Source organism: Molothrus aeneus, chromosome 4 (assembly GCF_037042795.1).
Source record: "Molothrus aeneus isolate 106 chromosome 4, BPBGC_Maene_1.0, whole genome shotgun sequence".
In the NCBI taxonomy this organism is placed as follows: Eukaryota; Metazoa; Chordata; class Aves; order Passeriformes; family Icteridae; genus Molothrus; species Molothrus aeneus.
The window spans coordinates 57,076,742-57,097,109 of record NC_089649.1 but is presented as its reverse complement, the minus strand read 5'-3'; the positions used below and the strand labels follow the sequence as shown (position 1 = coordinate 57,097,109).

Below are 20,368 nucleotides of genomic sequence, written 5' to 3'. Positions count from 1 at the left end.
CAGTAGGAATCACTTATTCTAATGTCTGTTATTCTAACTCTTGTGTATTTGAGTAAAATTTTTGGACATCATACTTAAACTAGCCCATGGCAATGATTTGGGTGCTGTGTACTAGCTTTCTCTTTTGAAGTACTTAGATAATTTTGTAGGTGGCTTCTCTATTTCCTGAGCTCATAAAGCCTGAACTGATGTTAGACCTTCTCAGAGGATGCATATCCCTGTAACATCTTGGAACTACTTAAGGAGCCTTGTGGGCTCAGTTGTGGGTAGAAAGTGCTCCTGTGTGAGCATGCAGAGGTTTGATTACTGACATGTTCTTCCATTTTAAATTGAAATGTAATGTAAACAGGCTTTTATTCTTTTAAAGTTTATGTATATTTTGCAAATGAGCTTCACTGAGCTGTTAAATGGGTGTAATAGTTATTTCCTCTGCTGACAAACAGAAGGTGTGAATATGCTCCTTTGAAGAATGCAATTTCTAAGCTGTATGGTGCTGTGTGCTACTATGTACAGATAGTGTATTTACTTCTCTAGGCTAACTTTGAAGGAGGAATGTAAAATAATGAATTCTACTGTCAATAATCCTTGTAAGTTGGAAGCATTCAATCATTTTCCTGAAGCAGTGGCAGTGGGATAAAATGCATCTGTCCTGTATTTAGGGTTTTGGAAGACTCATTCTCTATGCACCCAGTGGGATAGGCTGTTTCTAATTAAAGAGCACAGCTGATTTATAACTGACTTTAAACAGCTTTTAACTTCGACCAGCTCTCAAGTTATCTTTGAGGGCTTCTTTTGTCCTACAGCGTCTATGGGTAGAATTGCATCTACCTGAACTAAAATCCATTTGAAACTTACTTAGGTGGGACAAAAGAGCAGCCTTCCAGTACTTGTGAGGTCGTTATGAAAAACCTCAAGCCAGGCTCATTGATGTGGTGAACCACCAAGCATAAATCAAAGTGGGGAGTGTAACTGCAGGTAAGGGCGAAACGTCTTCCCTGTGAGGACAGTCAAGCACTGGAACAGCTCATTTTCCCAGAGAGGCTCCACAGTCTCCTACACCTTCTCTGGCTGGATGTAGTTGATACAGTGGGATGAGAAACAAGTTACAGTAAAGGCTGTAACAAGTCTGAAACAAATGGGTGTGAATTATAGCAATTGCATTGTACCCAGTGCAATAAAGATGTTTTTTTTCCTCCCTTCCTCCTCCATGCATGATTGCTACTGGATCATAGTTATTGTGGCATGAAAACTTGAGAGACACATCAGGATGGATCTGTGGCATGTCCAGACTTGAGTGGGTTAGGATATGTTGCTACTGGGAGCATAATGTGCTTTCCCTCCAGCCTCTGTCTGTTGTCATCTTCATGTACTCTGGCTGCATGCAGAAGACAAGTAAAACTCAGATATATATCAATTTACTAAAGTAACCTGTTGTTCAGAACCACTAGCTCAAATTAAGCCACATTTTTTTTGCATACCTTAATGTTGTCTGCTTCAAAAAGTTTCTTATTCTTTGTCAGGTCTTACTTTTTATCTGCCTGTTGGTATTGAGCTTAATTTAATGAGTGTTTTCACCTGCTCATTTGTCAAAGGTAATTTTTCTTTGTCCTTAAATCCTTTTATATACTTATACCATAATTTTACTTTGGAGATGCTTTTCTAGTCTTTACTATGTCTAGAAGACTGACCTCTGGGAGTTTTAAAACTAAAGTATTTGTATACTTTAGGTAGTATGTGGACATTGCTTGAATTTATTGTGAAGAGCTCAAAAATTTATCTGTGTAAGTTTGCCCAATCTCTTCTAAAAGATCCATTCAGCAGCAGAAGGAAAAAAAAAGATAGATTTGAATTGCAACTTGAAATAATTATATTGTAATGGTCCCTCATCTGTTTATTTCTGCACACTACCAAAGGACTTTACAAGTTGTTACAATGTTAGAGGTTCTTCAGTACATTTTCTGTTGCTCACACCACTAATGCTTCATCTCCTCTGAGCTCTCTGCTTGAGAAACACAAATATTTGAGGCTCAGTTGGAAAACTGAATAGTCGTGGTATGGAATATCTCATCACTGTTTCTTCAGTGCTTCACTTTGAGCTCCATGTCAGTTTTGGGAGAGCAGTTCATTTGGTGAAACTGAAATTTCTCTTCTTGCATTGTCCCAGGGGAAACATAGCCTGCTAGGTAACTGTGCTAAGTGTCTGCTACCATGAAAACATGGATAGAAGATGTGGTGGAATGTTTATGGTTGTTTTTACTCAAAGTAGCTGTAGTTCTTTAAAACCTACAGTCTTGGATTCCATGATCCACTCTGCTTGCCCTGGGTTTCAGCTTGAGAGAAAGGAGATCTTTTTCACTCACTCTTGTTTCAGTATGTTTGTGTGTTCTGGATAGGTATTATTTAAGACAAAATGAAGCATCAGGTAACCTGAAAAAGTGGAACTGTGGGGAGAACCATGTAAAACAGTGAACCATTTTAAAATAGTAATATATTTTCTTGGCTCCTTGTGTGACTCTTTCCAAAGCTTAGAAACTCTTCATGGTGACTGTTGAATGGGAGACTGTTGTGTACTGTGATACAAGGCTGTTGTTTCAGACTTGCTCTGCATACTTTTTTCCCCATTCACTTACATTTTCATGTCCTTTTTATAGACAGAACTACGTACTGTAGTCTTGAAAAATGTATTTCAATGAAGTCTAGTTCATAAGATCTCCATATAGAAAACTCAGCAAATTGACACTCTTAAAAGCATCTGCTATAACTTGTTAGGTGTAAAGAGTAGCTTAAGTCTCTTTTTGAAGTATTTGATGAATTTTCCATTATTGCCTTTATGAAAATTAGTTATGTTTTATCTTCTTGGTCACAGACAATAAGGAATAGTCAACTTTTTGGTAGAGAAAGCTTAGTTCTAAAAGAATATTCAGTGAGTGGGATAAAGCTATTCAAAGTAGAAGATACAAAATGCAAGATTCATAAGGGATCAGTAATTTGTGTATTCCCTCAATCTGTGTAGTGCTCAAAGAACAAATATTTTAGTCTTCTGAATGTCAAAGTAGAATCGTGTGTTGAAACACTAATCTCACAGGGTAGAAACTGGTGAGACATGAGGGTAGTGCTGTTTATTGCTAGTTTAATTAATACAACTTGATTTATTGTCCATAACACTAGATTTGAAAGTCTGTAGAGTGGCAGATGCATCAGTATGTTAAAGGTATACTCAGCTGTGTGGGGTATGTGAAGTACAGGTAATAACAGAAACTCCTGATGGAAGGTGTTAACTGTTTGTGTAAGACATTAAATAGCAGAGCAAGTATTTTGCCTGTGAAGTATCCTTCTGTGTGATCCTGTGTGTCCTTGTGAGACTGTTCTTGCATTTAGTGAAAGGTAGCCTGCCTGATGAACTTGATCATCAATATTATGTCATTGTACTAGAGAGGCTTTTGTGTAATGAAACTTCTATAAAAATACAGATACTGAGTAATTTCATTGCCCTTTCAGTAACAGTTCATCATTATTGTCTAGTGTCCAAACTTAATAGATTTATTACAAAGTATCAACAGAGATTTTTGTCCTGACAAACTGATTAGAAACTCACTTTTTAGTCTTTACCTTACATGCTTTTCCATGTAATTTTGGATCTGTAAAAATGGACTTAGAGGTTTAAGTCTCTATTTAACTAACAGAAGCAGTGAATGAACTTTTTCTTTTTTTACTCTTTTGTTCGTTTGTTTAATTTTCAAAATCTTGTTGGACTGCAAATGTAGCCTAAGTAGAAGACAATTGTTTTAAACTAAGTTTTGTGGTCTTGGCATATACTTTTATACATAAATAGACATTTTCTGACCTTTAGTAAATTTATAAATAATTTAATTTTGAAAATGCAGTAGATGCAGAAGCAGTAAAATGTATCACTTTCTTGTATTTATGTTGGGATAGGTTTCTTTTTAAGTAGTGTTCAAATCAGAAGTCTTCCAGTAGTCATTAAATTATAGCTCTTTCTTTTATATGGAAATTTTTCGTTCTACTAATTTGGACATGTGATTTGCAAGATCACAATCTAGATATTTTTTTTGTTGTTGCTGGATTAAGATTTTTTTCCCTAGTTATTAAAATGCATCGTCTCTCACCTCTCTTAATCCAGTAGTGTAGTTCTACCTTTTTTTTTGGTTCTTTCACTCTTAATTTGTTTTTTTTAATCACTAAATGTGTGATTTAGGTTTCTTCTGCTTACAGAAATCAGGATTTCTGATGCTTGACTAACAGAAGAGAACCTGAAATTAACACTGGAGAATTATGGATATCTAGAACTCAAGTAGCTGTCTGCTTGCTTATGATTTGAAGTGTGGCAGCAACCCTCTGTGTGCATAAAAATATTTCTCAGATTATTTCGCTCTCATCAGTAGTCACATTGAGCTTTAAGGGAGGAAAAACTAACTGAACTAAACCATGGAGTTATGTAAAATTTGATTTTCAATGTCTCTATGTATCTACATGGGAATTTCTGGAAAAAATCTTTAAACTGGAAAGACCATTATATGGAACAATGTTTATGAGAAATTAGCCCAGAGAGGCTAAACAATCTTAATTATTTAGCTAAACAGGAAAATCTGAGCCTTTATGAAATTCCGAAACTTAATTTTTCAAGACTGATGCCCAGTATATTTTTTAACCTTGTGGGATGTGTTGATAGCGGTTTATTGATGTAGTGTAACCACAGAATTATATTTTTATATATATATACATGTATGTATATATCAGATTGTCCCATGCAGTCTGGTGAGGGCCCTGAATTACTGAAGGATTGTGCATTGCAAAGTATGACCTGTGATAAATTTTATGGGACACAACAGTTTTTTCTAGTTGGTTGCTTTGCTTGAATGGCAGGTGCCACATGTGGTGGATGCATTTGTTAAAAACAACCAAAAGCCTGTTTTGAGCTTGATTTCTTGACTGGGATGACTGTATGCTCCAGGGCTGTCAGACACAGTAGAAAGAATAATCTGCATCATATGTTTAGAAAAAAACATGAGGCTGGAATATATTTGCCTTGGCTAGTGGTGGTTCTGTTGTCTATGGGTATAATACAGAGGGCTTTGATCTTGTCACCTCAGTTTGAGCAGCTGTGACCCTGGTCGGCATGCTCAGTGAGAATCTTCACACACAAGTGGGCACCTTCCAGATTTCAGTTGCAGTTTTTTCTGTTGTACACTGTCTTATGTACAACTGATCAAGTTCTATTTTTAAAAAAATTTAGCTTCCTCAAAGTTCCTATTTTTACAGTTAAAGTGGAAAAGTGCATGAAAAAACCTCCTTGTAATGCCAGATATAAGCGGTGACTCCTTGGGGTTTTTTGACTTCTATTTGATCAGGGTTTCTCTAACAGCTTCCTTTGCTTTTTAAAATTCATATAAATAGGTTATATGGATCGTTAGACATATTATCTTGTTTACTGAAAGTGTACACATTTGATACATGCTCCCTTGAACCTTTTCATGGTCACAAAATGTCTATCTGCTCCATTATACTAAGAGGAACATAGAGTTGGTAGGGAATTGAATTTGCACTGCTGATTTTGTATTTTTAGCTTTCATGTTGTTTATGCAGGATGGAGTCCTGACTTAGTGATTGGCTCACACTGCTGAGATTCAAAATCTTTCATAAAATAGGTAATATGGTCTGTTGGGGGAAACCAGAAAATGTAATTAGTCCATGGTAAATTTACTACTGGACCATGTCTCCGCTAATGGACCTTTCTGGTCTTTAAAATCAGCTTGTTACAGCCCTGGGATTCCAACTCAAAGTGGTAACATTGCATTGCTGTAGCATTTGTAATTTAACACAACTTTTTCTTTTTCTTTTCAAAGGCGCCTAAACAGAAATAACCTCCAGTTGCTTTCTGAGCTGCTCTTTCTGGGGACTCCGAAGTTATACAGGCTGTAAGTAGACATGGTCCAATAACTATATTTGGGAAATCTTGGATTTGGTCTGTTATTGTGTCTTGCATTAGAATTTTTATCTCTTGCCTCACATCGGGCTAAAATGCGTCTTGGAACATTGGTATTTTGTTTAAACTGAGTACTTTCTTTCACTGCTTCGCAAGTTTTTTTTTAAATTGTATTTTACATCTAGGTCATATACTGATACTTGTATGAGAATATTGTCATTTATTCCCACTTCTGTAAGGGAGTTTTTCAGAAAGAATACTTTTGATTTTACTTTTCTCTTGTTTGTGTTTTTTAAATTGTTTCTGTGTTAAAAGAGCTAAAAAGTGCCTGTGGAGATTCTGACCCAAAGATGCAGCACTGTATAAGCACTTTGGTTTTGTGATGTTCTGCTTTTGTGGTTATACACACTTGAGCAGAAAAATGATGGCATTGGCAAATGCTAGGTCTGCAGAGAAGTCTCTCCTGTGTCCCTCAGAGGGAAACAAAGCCAGTAACTCAAGCTCTGGGAAGAAAAAATGATTAAATGCTTTACCTTAAATAAAAATGACAATGAATTGAGAAACGACTTCTTTGTTTTGATTGTATTATTTGGTTTGATAATGTTTTACTCCAGGCAATATTTTAAAATACATGGTTTGACCCACTGTCATTTCTAAAAAGCTGCTTAATTCTGGTGCAATTGAAATGTAGAATAAAGTTCAGAATATGTTTTATTTGAACAAATTAAATTGTAAGGTACCTTTAAGTTACAGTATGTGTTATGGAAGGGATAACACATGACATGCTTAAGTAGGCTTTTATAAGGTTGTACCAGTTCAGTCTGTTTTAATTTGGATATGTTTGATACATTTCTTCAGGCTCCAGGTGAGCTTTCTGCTGTTGAAATTGCTGGTTTAGACTGGGTTTCATCACTTGTGTGCTTGGAAAAAGAAAGGTCAAGTTGGAGGAAAGCGGGATTCCTCTTGTTTCCACTTTAGTATATGGAATTATGTTTCAGAACAAATGTGATGCTTTTATTTTTCTTGATTTTTATTTTACTTTTGTGAAATAATAGTTATTTTCTTCCTCCTTATAGCAATATACAATAGCAAACTGAAAATTACTCCTATTATTGTAAACATTTATTTTTGTGTATTTTGTTTTATTCCACTGCCTTAGATGTCTACTTTGTTTCCTGAAATTCCACGTAGATCTAATGAGTTCTTAAATGACTAGGCCAGAAAGCTGCTTAAGGCTTTTTTCCTGACAAATAAAAATATTTTCACTACTCTAATATTATAATATATTCAAATACTGAGTTGTATATTAACAGTTGAGTCTCATAATTTCCATCAGCTGGGATAAAGACATTACCTCTATCAGGAATGAGATTAAAGGGATTTATGGTCAGTTTATTATTCCACCTACAGTGTAATGGTTGATACCTAGATACATATATAATATAAATGAGCCATATTTTGCAGGCAAAAAATGGATACACACCTCAGTCAAAATCATATTTGAATATATTTATTTCAGAATTGTGTATTTGATATATGCTAGTCTTAAATCTCTAATGTCCTTTGACATAAAGCACACAAGTGCTCATAGTGGATATGGAGGAAAGTAAGAGATCACTGGCTTCACAGTATTAAATTTCCTCTGCCTAAGGGTTATTGTTGATCAGACCATGAAAGTGAATGTCTGGTTATAATGTATTCATGTTTAAAAGAAAATATGAATGGTAGTAGAAAATTACAGCTGCTTAGCACTATATTTGTAATTAAAAGATGCCAGGCCAACAAAGGCACTGATGTTAGTTAAATGTTTGTGGTTAGTTTCCAGATAATATGTAGCTTGTTCACTTTGAAGAGTATAAAGTGATTTGGTTCTTTATATGTATCATTGGATAGGTTTAGATGTATTTACATCCAAATAAATAGTTTTGTAAGGAGAATTAAAGTTCTCAAAACATGATCAATTAGATATATTTTTTTTTGTTTTGTGTTCAGTATTTATTTTTGGCATTTAACAGCTAATCAAACAATGTGTGTACTGCGAGGTTTCAACATACTATTGAGCTTCTGTGAATAATAATTACCATTTGACCCTTGGCTGTAAATGAGATGCCAGGTGAAGAAGCACATATGCTTGTTGTGTAGGCTAAATGCAATATAAAAGAAAGAGGTTACACTGTATATGAATTATGATTGGACACAGTTGGTTGCCGCCAGCGGCCGGCTATGCTTTCCCTTTGCTGTCTGCTCCAATTTCTCTTTGGACGGGTTGAGAGAGCACTGCGTGTTCAGGTCAAGATGTTTGCCTAGAAATAGTAGTACAGTTGCAGCTGTGTTTGCTGGAGCAGGAGACTAGTTTAAATAGCATTACCATTTATCCAGTCCATTAACAGAACTCTGTAAAATAATACCAACTCTGCATAAACTACAGGACAGTGTAATAAAATTACAAGCACTTGTTGACAGATGGGAAGTGTAAGTAAAGGAAAGCAATAGGTTGAGAATTTAAAAGAGACAGTGCATTATTTTCTGTGTCTAAAGACACTTAATTTCAAAGGTAGTTAAATTATTTTTCAGGCTACTTTCTTTCCAGTTTAGCAGCCTTCCAAGAAATCTCCTGGAACTAGTTAAAATGGATAATTTTAGTCAAAACAGAAGCTGATTTTCCCATTAAAAGCTATCTATAAAGGTGTTTTAACATAAATATTTCAGTAGGAAGTAGTTAATGCCAAAAATAGTATAGAGAGTGCTGTAGGGTATATTAGTTTTACCTTGCAAGAAATCTCTCAAAGCACAATGTACATGAGCCTCTGTTTTGATGCAGTGCCATTAAAATAAAGGTGCTGTTTGAAATCCCCTGGGATGAAAATTTAAGTTCTTGCTCAACAAGTAGTATTGCTGCAAGAAGGGGCATTCTTTGGTGACCTGTATGCCCAGTCATGCTACGTTGTGTCATGTCAGGGATGGTACCTTAGCACAGACAATGACCACAGCCTAGCTAGTGCTTATCTGAGGCAAATAGATTTTGACTGCTTACTTTGGCTGGTTAGATCACAGTTCATTGATTGCTGTTTGCTGCAGGATACTGAGCTGCAGCTTGCACCCAAGCTGTTTGAAAAATCAGTTGTAAAAAATACCTTTATTAATCAGTGGCATGTAAAGGTTATTGAGTTACATGCACAAAGCTTGTCCCTTCTGATTTACACTTTGTGTGCTTGGAATGTGGTTAGGTTTCTTTACCGACTAATATCTGTATAAGTTAGGCAATGTTGACCTTGAAAAAAAAAATCAACCTTTGTAGTGACTGTTGTCTTATATGCTTTTCTTTTAATATATGAACTTGAAGGTACACACTACAAATGTTTCTCCTCTAAAGGGAAAAACTTCCAAAACTTAATGTAGTCTGATTCATAAACATCAATTTTGAGATGTCTGTTTGTCACTAAAAAAATTCCTAAGAGCAAATAATTACAGAGAAAAATTACTAAACATCAAAAAAAACTTTTAAAAATTATCTTAGGCCAGAACAGCAGTGGCGGCAGCAACAACAAAACGTGCCGTACAGGGGGCCCTTGCAAAAATTCCTCCTGAATTAATTTCTGCCAGCTATGATTAAAGTGTGTGGTACTAGATGTGTCAGACACCATAGTTCTCTGCTTCATTTTACTCTTGGCCTCTTTGGCCCTTGCCACAATAAATCCCACAATGGTTGGGCAGGAATTGCAGGTTGCAGTTGCCAGGGTTACCGTTGTCCGGCCGCACCGCCATCATTACTCATCCCGGCCCGGGCAGCTCCTCCCGCCGGCTCCGCCGCTGCTGCTGGAGGTGCCGCTCGCATCACTCGCTGAGCCTTGTGCTGCTTTCACCTCTGCCGAGAGAGAAAAAACTGAATAAAACAGCAAAAAACCGCAAAACAAACCACATCAGATAGGAAGGGGAAAAGGTTGTAAGACGGTGCATGTAAGGCACTAGAACAAGGACTTTTAAATATTTTTAAGTGCTGGACTCCCTATTGTTAAGGTGTAATTTATGATTTTGTCATATTTCTTTTAACAGTAATCACAGAAAGTGAGACTATAGTCATAATTTTGTAGAAAAGGCACTTCAGTCTGAAACCATTTTAACAACTCAATAAAGGAATCACTCATTAGAAAAATGCTCATTATCTCAAAGCCTCTGAAATACTCCAACTGCAAACAGCTGCCCTGGGTGTTAAGTGCAATGAGGAGCAAAAATGAGTTTTCCCTTTTCAAAAGACAATATTGAAGAATTTTTCTCCTTTTCAGAATAGATTGCTAATGGAGCTGCTGTCAGGTAAGTGCAGTGGGTTGGTTTCCACTGTGCTGCAATAATGTTACAGTGTGCTCCACTTTATTGCAGAGGTGGGCTGGATGGACAAAAAATTTAAGAAACACTAATTCAAACATGAATTATGAAGCCACCTTGTTGCTATATCCTCCCCAGGATAGTGTGTTTTACTCACTTGTTTGAGTTTTTATGATTTATTTTGTTGTGTTTTAGCAGCCTGCACACAAGGCAACTCTTTTTTTTTTTTCATGCAATAGAATTAAGTCTTATTTTAGGGCTAAATGGAACCAAGTAAGTCTTCCCTACATTGTATTGGTCTGGTTTGTGTTTTGACTTGTATTTTTTTTTTACCACAGTTGCTTAGTTCAAGTAAAATAATGTTTGAATTGTTTTATCTAGCCAATTAAGTTCAGTTGGCAAGAATATAGCTATTCTACTGCTAGTTAGTTTTTAAATACTAGCATTATTTTGTTAGCACCACTCTTGAACTGTGACTATAGTTCTCAGAATGTAACTATCTTTCAAAATTATCATTTAGTGAAGGCATACAACATATTATGATAGGTATAAATGAGTATACAATTCTGGCTTTGTGGTATTGTAAGCCACTAATTAAAAAGGAATTTTTAATATATGAGTAATTATTAATCTTTTTTGCAGTGTGCAAGCACGCTTGCTGGTTTGCTACATCACTGCATTTTTGCTAACAGGAGGTCTTATTGCCCCAGTATGGAATGTTTTCAGGGTGAATGTGGTCCCTTATGCTGCATGGCCACTGCCATTTACATTTCTGGGAGTTTATTTTTGTATAATCCCAGTCAGTAGGCAGACACCCTATCTAAAAAGTAAAAGAATTACTGTGTATTAAACATATGCTTTTTAAGGTTCATTGCCTGTGAGAATAAACCAAAGTTACAGAACATGTTACCTCTGTGCTAGATTTGTAATACCTAATTTCTGGCATTTATTTTTGGCATGGAAGAACTAGGAGATAAAGTTTTGTGAGACATTATAAACACTGTTACTTCTGCTACCTGCTCATTTTTAATGTAAAGACAAAAGAGAATTGGGAGCTCAAATGCTTTATGCAGTTTGACTTACATGTTCACCTTTTTTCTGGTTCTACGACCACTTGCTTCTACTTTAAGCTTTCATTCTCTGCTGTAATGTTTCAGAATTGAAAATTCTGTTGTCTCAAGGTACTGAATAAAACAAAAATACACCACTGTAGCTTTGCTTCAGACATAAGCATTACTGATATGGCAAGATGGCATTTTAGAGATTTTTGGAAGTGTTGCAAAAATGCTTACAATTCATCAGGTTGATTGATTTTTTAGCAAAGAAACAAGTATTGCTTATATGCATTTGGTGTGCAACTTGCAGTAGCTATATCCTAGCAACAGCAAGCATTCAGCCTTAGATTCAGCTGAGTGGAAATGTTGATAGAACCAGAATGAACTTTTGAAATGTAGTTAGAAAAATAAAAGTAAAATTAATTATCACTCTGTGCATTTATTGGACTTCAAACTTCACTATGTTTCTCTTCCTGCCCTTTGTTATAGAATCTCTTAATCTGTTGGTCTTTCCTGAACTATGCTTTCTTTTGGATTTGAAAGTCACCTGCTATGCTGCTGTGCAGGAAAAAAACTGGTGTACCAAATATACAGAAATTAAGTGAATAGTTGTTACTGGAAGTAATAGTATGAGATTTTTGAAATTGCAAACAAAGTATTTTATTGTGAAATGATGCTCTCTATATGGTTATTTTTATTTTTTACTTTTGAGATAATTGGAAGTCATTTTTGTGGTTAAATTTTCCTTTATTTCTTTAATCATAAAAGCATAGTTTTGTTGGGTTTTTACAAGCAATATTTCTTTTGCTATGGGATAAAATGTAAAATTGGATGTACTGTTGGGGCTGTAAACCAATTCTGATCTGGGCAGATCGCTAACTCTTTATGTAAGCTGCAATAATAAGTGATAGGAATATCCATGAGTTGGACTTTGATCCTTGTAGGTCCCTCCCATCATCGAATCACAGAACACTCTGTGATTCTGTGATGCTTATATTTTTGGGGCTTTTTTTATTAGAACAAACACTCCAAAACTGGTCAGTCACTTTTACCCTTAATCAGAAGTTTATGTTAAACACCAAGCGAACAAAAATATGACTTACAGCAATTCTTCTCAACCAACATAAATATGTGCTATTTAAATTTTTTATGCTATTAGCTGCTGGCATTTAAATATGTCTTATGTGAAAACATGAATCATATTAATTACTCAAGCCATAGTTCTATTTAAATAGTGTGGTGGTATTCAGAGTAATTGAGAGGTGTACTTTAGCTGTTGTGGTTTTGGTACTTTGACAACAAGCATAAATAATTATCTTCTGTGTTTTTGTTGGACTCATAGCAGTTAAAGCTGAGAATTGTCTTTGAATACAAAAATGAAACTGGCTGGTTTTGGATCACCTGTAACCATATTCATGTCCAGTCTGAATCAGTCCCTGGGTTGTTCCTGGAGGGTTGACCTTGAAAGCTTTGGTAAATTATGATACAGGAAACCATTTAGTCAGGAGTTAAGTAGAAACCTGAAACTCAGTGAAAGAAGTCATGAAAAGTAAAAAAGCATGTCAGAGGAATTGCCATTATTATGTGGTGCAGAAACATGGTGTGAAATGTTATAAAGAGGACTGTAAGTCTGTAAGTCTTGGCTTGCACAGAGTGGACGTTTAAGTGCAGCCATGTCATCTTGATTAAAAAAAAAGAACAGAAAAGAGGAATAAATCAAGCCAAGGGAAAATCTGAAAGTATAGAGGCTTGTCCCTGTGATGGTAGGTTTCTTCTACAAGTGGAAGATTAAAGCCTAAAGTAACTGAATAGCTGAGAAAAGTCCAAAGAAAAGTTGATTGCTTCCCCTCCAAGAGTTCCAATTGATTGAAAAAAGCCTAATTTAAAGTTCTGTTTGTTCTGTGTCTTAAACCATCAGAATTTTCTTTTAAAACTGGGGGAATGCTCTGGAAGAGAAAGAATCCAAGGATAAAAAGTCATTGCAGGCCAACAATTGTTCCTAATCCTCACAAAATGCTGGAGAAATTAAATTTATTCTTTATTGCTCAAAGTGTTACCTAGGTCACTGGGCGATGGGAAAATTGAACTGGAAGTCGAGTAGGCACAATCTTTGTTTTGTGTCTAGATGCTTAACCTTAGACACGACAAGGCATCTTAGTGTGTTGTGGGAACCTGCTTCAGAGTATTAACACCAGGACGTTTATTACCCTGGATTTATAATGGGCTATGCTGTCAGCAGATGAAAATGTTGTGTTTACATTTCAGTGTTAAATGATCATTTAATTAACACCTAAGAGGAAAAAAAAAAAAAAACCTTGTGAAATTCTTAGCAGCTTTTATTGTTGGTTTCCGTGGAGGTTTTAATATCCAAGTTATGCTGTGGTTGCTTCTATAATACAGCTAGAAAAGACATTTATGAAGGCAATCAAGAAGGACAGACAGTTTAACCCCTGTTGACCCTTCATCCTGAATGTTGATTTATATAGCATTTTAAATGCATTGAATTTGTTTTAAAGCTTCTTTAAAGTTACTCGCACAGCATTCAAACAACACAATATTTTTTCCATGTAAAAATATTTCCCAAAGTGTACATTCTTACACAGAGCATAGTTTTTCTTGGAAAATAACTAATGTATATAGAATTTATCAACAAAAATTCTACTGTTGTTAAAAAAAATAAAGTTGTTGGTTTGGCAGATTTGTCTCTATGTTCTTGATAAGGATATACAAGGTTCTACAAGAAAAAAACAAAAAGGAAGTTTGAAATAGACATCATATCATGTTCTGGTTGTAGTAGCTACTGTCTGAATTCTTCAAAAAGAATAGGAAATTGGCAAGGGAAGGAACATTACTACAAAGTTGTGTATCCACTTTACCCAGTATAGATCTACTTCCATATGTTCCATTGTATCAAAGTCAAGGCTATCTAAAAGATTTAATTTGCTCTGGGTCCTTCATAATGCTTTTTGTTGTAATGTTGATCTACAAATACTTTCTGCAATAATGTCACCCTAGAAAGCACATTTGAATAGGTTTTTTTTTGCATCCTAGATCTGAAGCTAGATCAAATGCTCTTTGTTAAAGAGCAGATGCTTTTCACCTGATGTGCTTTTACAAACACAGTAGTAAAAATTGAAATTACGTATAGATTTAGAGATTGTTTTGGGGGTTGTTTATAATTTGATCTTTGCTTAAGGAATAAACCCCACAATTTTAAAGCATGTTAAGAGAATAATAATAAAAAGCTCAGCACAGTTTAAGTCAATTATTGATGATCCACAAATTTTGTGTTTTTTTGTTTTTTCTGATGATCATATCCTTCTCACATGTCAATAACTGAGTTAGAAAACGCAGATGGAATCTGCTGATACAGTAAATGTTCCTTTCTTTCCATGCAACTGACATGAACCATCTAACACTTGATGAAATATTACAGCTGCAGTGAGACTTTTATCTGCCAGTGGGATCTTAATGTTTTTCAAACTTCTCTAAATATATTTATTAAGTTGAAATTTAATATTCAGATAGAGACTTGCATTTTCTTTTGTCTCTAATATTTGAGCATTTAGAGTTCAAACAGTGTGTTGCAATTTCAGTCCTTTCTTCAGTGTTTTTAATTGAAAAATAATTTTGCGATATCCATTTCTTAATTGATGTTTTGGATGAAGGAGCCTTAGGATATGCTTAGGATACATAAGAAAGGCTTACCCTGTACTGTGCAGAGCTTGCTCTCCTCTCAGTCCTGGCAGAGCTTGTAGGTTTGCTGTGCTGGTGAGTGATTGAGATGAGCAGTGCATGCAGGAAGACTTAGGCTGCACTTTCTACATGCAGAGCAGTAAAATTCAGCTGAAACTGTGCTGAACTGTTTGGGACTCAGAGGCCTGGTGGGAAGGTCACATACATTATCTAAGTACCAATTAAAGGGACTCTCATTGTGGCAGAGAAAGTGCCAATGTACAAAGTGAATACTTGGTCTTGGTGAAGAGCTGAAGGCAGAGCTGCAGTGATGAACAACCCAGGCTGTTGTCCTGATCCTTGTAGCTGTTGTAAGGGTACTTGGAGTCAGGGCTGGTGGTTTTACTTGGGAAAAGCCTGCTTATGAATGCTGAGCGGGGTTTATTCTCTCCCCCAGACACTTGAGAGGCCTGCTCTGCTAATGGCTGTTCAGACCCACCTCATGGAGAATAAAGCTGGGACTTGCAGAGCTCTTTTCATCTTTACAGCCAAGCCCAGGTGCAGGCCCTCCCTGGCTCAAGGGTGTTTGAAGGACCACACTCTGAAGGCTTCTTTCCAGGGCCCTTAGTCTTTAGGGGGAAGAAATAAGGGGCTGAACTGGGGGGGTAATCCTTTCAGCTAAGCACTCCTTGAGGTTTTTCAGGGTAACATGTACAAGAGAGAAAATCTTTGCTTCTTTTCATTTCTCCTTCTGCCCAGACAGTTCATTGGTATTTTTATTTTTGCTATGAATGTGTAATCCATACAGTTGTGAGGAAGGGCTGCTCGTACTTTTAAGGTAGTGTGTACAAGAAGAGGTTTGGTGGCAGTTTTCAGTGCTTTTGGTATTTTAACATGGGGAAGGTAGAAGAAACACAAGCTCTTCTTTTTTCCACTTTTATGGCATTTTGTAGGAGTGGTGGATAGCTGGCAGGGATTTAGATGGTTGACACTGAAGCTGCAAAGGTTGCACATGGAGTTTGATAAGACCCACAGGGAAGAGTTGCACTGAAGATAGGATAACAGCTAATATAAAAAAGGTGGATTTATAATAGCTGCTTCTCTAAATGCAAAGTATGACAGGCTTATTAGAGGGAAAAGAATGTAAATATGCATCTAAACAAGGGGGAAAAGAATTTGAAAAGTTTTGCAGAACTAAATAAAGGTATTTGGATAAGCTAAAAAAATGACTCTGACACATATGTATGCTGCATGAAAGCAGTGATCATTTCTGAGACTGGGGAAAATTCCTATCTGGTCCTTACTACTTCTGCATAAATGTTAAATCTAGTCAATGATTAATTGATTCTGACATATTCTCTGTGTTCTTTATGAATTGTGCATTCTTTGCAAAAGGCAAGAGGCTTAATTCCCTTCTAGATTTTAGTAATGTCTATAAATTCAATAGAGCAAATACTTCTGTGTAACTCTCCTATGCCATAACTTGTTATAGCAGTAGTTCTGTCCTCATCATTTATGTGCCTACAAAACAATAAAAATACCACTCAAAAAGCATTATTTTTTATGTCAGAGTAATTTTTAAAAATGACAAAGCAGAACTTTTGTGGACAGCCTGCCAAATCTGTAGAGGAATGCTTTGCCTCTTGATCTCTAGTACAGTGTTCATGTCAGAGGTGCAGAAACCAAAACCACTCATTTGGCACAGAGTATGGAGATATCTCATGGCAAACTTTTAGTTTTGTATGTAAGTTTAGCAGATGCCAAATTTAAATTTGAACTACAAAATAAAAAAGTCATAGCCACAGTGTTACTTTTCCTTGGTTTGTCAGTGAGAGTAGCCACACATATTCAGATTTGAGCATTGGTCTAAATGCCAATCAGGCCATCTTCACTGTTCTGGCTGATAACAGTGGCTCTGTCTGTGTAAAATAAGAGAATCTTTCACCATGTTGTAAGTCTTGGACTAGGAAATAACCAGAAAATTGTTCAAGTGTTTTTCAGATCTATAATAAAGATTACTGTTAGTAAAATTTGTTCAACTAGCATGCCATATTAAGATGAAACAGTTTTGCAACATGCAGTGCACGATCACCTTTGAAGTCTTGCATGTAAAACTATATGCTCTGTTCAAAGCTGCTGGGACGTGGCCAGTTGTGCCACACACTCCTGAAGTTTCAGATACTGGGGTGAAGTATTTATTTGAGTCATTGTTTTGTAGTCTATTGATTGCTGATCTAAACTGTTTAGATAGCATACCAGTAAATTCTGGTAAAGGAAATAATAGTAAGGTATTTAAATTTAAAACAAAAAAGCATACTGGAATTATTTCTTCTGTGGATATGTAGGAAATTACATATTAATTATAAAATTATTTCTTCTGGAGCATGTAGGAAATACAAAATATGGCAAACTAAAGATTGTAATCGCTGGGGAAAAAGCTATTGTGAGAGAATAATAGCTGTAAATGTGCAGCATGGAACAACAACATCATTCCATTTCATGTGTGTGTATCAAAGGCACTGCAGGAAATAGAAAAGAAAATATTTCTAACTTTGTTATGGAGTTTTGCATAACCAATGGTGATGTGGTTTGCTTTGCTAGTTAATCTCATGGGAAGTTCACTTCGAATGGGTATTTTTTCCATTTTGTTGCAACATTAAAAATATTTCACTAATATTTTAGCTAAACTGAAGTTTTTTTCTGTTCTTGTGAATCAGGTTGCAAAACCTATTTTGTCTTTTTCCTCAATCAAATGAAAGAAAATGGAAATGCATTTGAGTTGTAGGGAAGGCTTTAAAATTAGTATGTGCTGTTTGCCTACTTATATGAGTGGAATAGCAAAGTAATGTCAGTATCATGTGTGCATATATATTGGGAAGAATAAACAGCAAAACTGAGAGAAATGTAGTTGAATTAGGAAATTGATTGGTCAAGAAAAGATTTCTGCAGGGAGTTGCAAGTTTTTTGAGATGGGTGACCTAAGAATGATTGTTTGGTGTATATTCAGCATTGAAGTAAAAATAATAATAATACTGCCAGATACACAAATTCTTAGTAAAGAAATGTGACTGTACAGTTTGCTATAATAGTAAATTCCCAAGATTTAACATTTAGGAGTAATAGGGGTGTTGGATTTTCTCAGTAATAGTTGAAAATCAAAGCTTTTTCTCTGATTTGTTTTATTCATTGTTAGTCTCCAAACCATTCTGTTACAAGCTCTTTTCATCGTGATTTTGTCCACAAAGGTGCCAGGTGGGGAGAGGAATCTGATTCTTCCTTGCAGTATGAATGACAGCTTGCAATGCTGTGTTCCATGTGATGTATTTGATTGGGGTGAAAAAGAGAAAAGGAGAAAAGGAGTCAGATGGAGCCACACTGCTGGCCAGCAGTGCTTCTCATACCTAGATAGGCTCTAGAGAGTGAGTTGGTAGAAGGGAGTAAATTCTGAAACATGAAAAAGCTACCATTTAACTGAAAGTCACAAATACTTGGCAATTTGATTGCTGATTTGTCTTTTTGTCCAGGGAAGAATTTGTCTTACAAGAGCTGTAGATTACCATTATTGTAATGTAGGATTGAGGCCTAGAGAGCCTTTCAGGGCTGGCAGAAAAGTGTATTATTTCACATGCTTATTCTAGAGAAATTCAGATTAAGGTGCATAAGAATTGTTGCATGTTGAATAAACAAAAGTAGAAAGCATTTTGTGTTAAAAAACCATAGTTTGGTAAAGACTGTAAAAGACTTCAAAGTCTGTTTCCTGAAGTAAAGCACTATTAGCATAACCACTCAGTTTTGTGTGTTCCATGGAACAGGAATTTGAGTGTTCACAACTCTGCCTTTCATGCATACAGCAAGGCATCAGTGTGTGATGTGTGGGCCTGAAAATGCATTAGCACTGGTAGTTCTTTGGGCCTTCACTGTTACTGTTTAAAATACTAACATTTTAAGACAAACAAAAGCAACAACTCCCAAAGAATTGAAACAAATCCCAGTGTTTGAGAAGCAGTCAAAGAGAAAATGCCAATGAAGGTGGAGATGTCTGTCTTGAAAAGATTTCTCTGTTTCTCCAAAAGAAAATAGTTTGGAAAAATATCTGTATCCATTAAATGTTGTATTATTATTTGATGAATTAGAGACATGAATTTGGAACTTAGCTTAATATCTTCATAAAGTGAATAAGAATGTGATGCTGTAGTTTCAGTTTATAGTTCCTTAGAAATGTACAGCTTTGTAACTGTGTACTTTGTTGAAAATGGAACTTAAACTAGATTCTTGTAATGGGGTTCAGAGCCTCCTTTTTGCATGGTTAGCTCTGTGTGGGATTTTTTTGTAAGAAAGTGTGCTGCTATTAATGTATTTTGTTCACTTTACTTGCATTTTTAAATTACAGCTGTATGGCTGTATTTGTTCATTGTGTTTTATTTTGGCTTCTGAACTTGAGATGATGTCTTAAATAGTTTGCTAAATGTGAATGTTGCTGAAAAGTGTTTAATGGTGTAATCTCATTCTGCACAATAATAGTGCAGGTCCCCTCTAAATTAGGTAAGTATTTAAAAAAGGGTGAGTAGTTTTGATATGCCTAAAGAAAGATACCAACAGAAGATAATCACTGTATCTGTACAGCCCAAGTGTAAGGTCATCATCATGGCATGTCCTGGTTAATGAATTTCCCTGGATATGCTAGGAATGTCTTTCTAAATAAAGATATGGAGAACCCATATCTTTCTCTTTATATAGAAAGGAGAATAAAAATATATAGAAAGCTATAACTAGTAATTAAAAAAACCCAAACAACTTGAATTATGCTCAGTGTTTCAGTTGGGTGTTCCAGAAGAACATTGAAAAGCTGTTCTGAATTTGGTTTCTGTTCCTTACTGAAGGAAAATATTGTATAATCAGAAATCATATTTTAATTGGTGCTTTGTTTTCCTTTATTTGCTTACTAACAGTATCCTGCTGTGTGTAGTTCTTATCAACAGTGCTTATGGGGTAGTGTAATGTTCAGAGAGGATTGCACTATGTAAAACTTTACAAATATGAGACCTTTTTAAAAAAGAAAATGTGGTGTAAATTAACTAGTTTCAAAAGGAAACTTAGTAACTTTTGGGGGGGCGGGAGAGAAGCAGGGGGTGTGGTTAAAACATTTATGATAAATATTATTTTCTGTTTGGTTTCTACTTTTTGTTTTGGTTTTGAATGTTTTGTTGAAGATACGAATCTGTAGGAACTGCTCCAGAAAGTATGAACTATAAAGGAAAAGTAAAGAAATACTTGTTTGTGCTGAACTTTTGTATAGAATTTTTACCCTGAAATAAGCCTAGGTAGTGTTTGAACACAGGGGAATTTCTTAAAATAAACACAGTCACGAAGG

General features: G+C 35.6%; 1 protein-coding gene across 7 annotated transcripts in view; it reads left to right on the top strand.

Moving 5' to 3' along the window:
* The window catches only part of SLIT2 (slit guidance ligand 2), a 258,782-nt gene that overhangs the window by 14,886 nt on the left and 223,528 nt on the right, over positions 1 to 20,368 (top strand). For all 7 annotated transcript variants that reach the window (XM_066548563.1, XM_066548566.1, XM_066548564.1 and 4 more), the window contains exon 4: positions 5,865 to 5,936. In XM_066548563.1, coding sequence (XP_066404660.1) covers positions 5,865 to 5,936 — 72 coding nt within the window. The remainder of the gene's footprint in view (positions 1 to 5,864; positions 5,937 to 20,368) is intronic.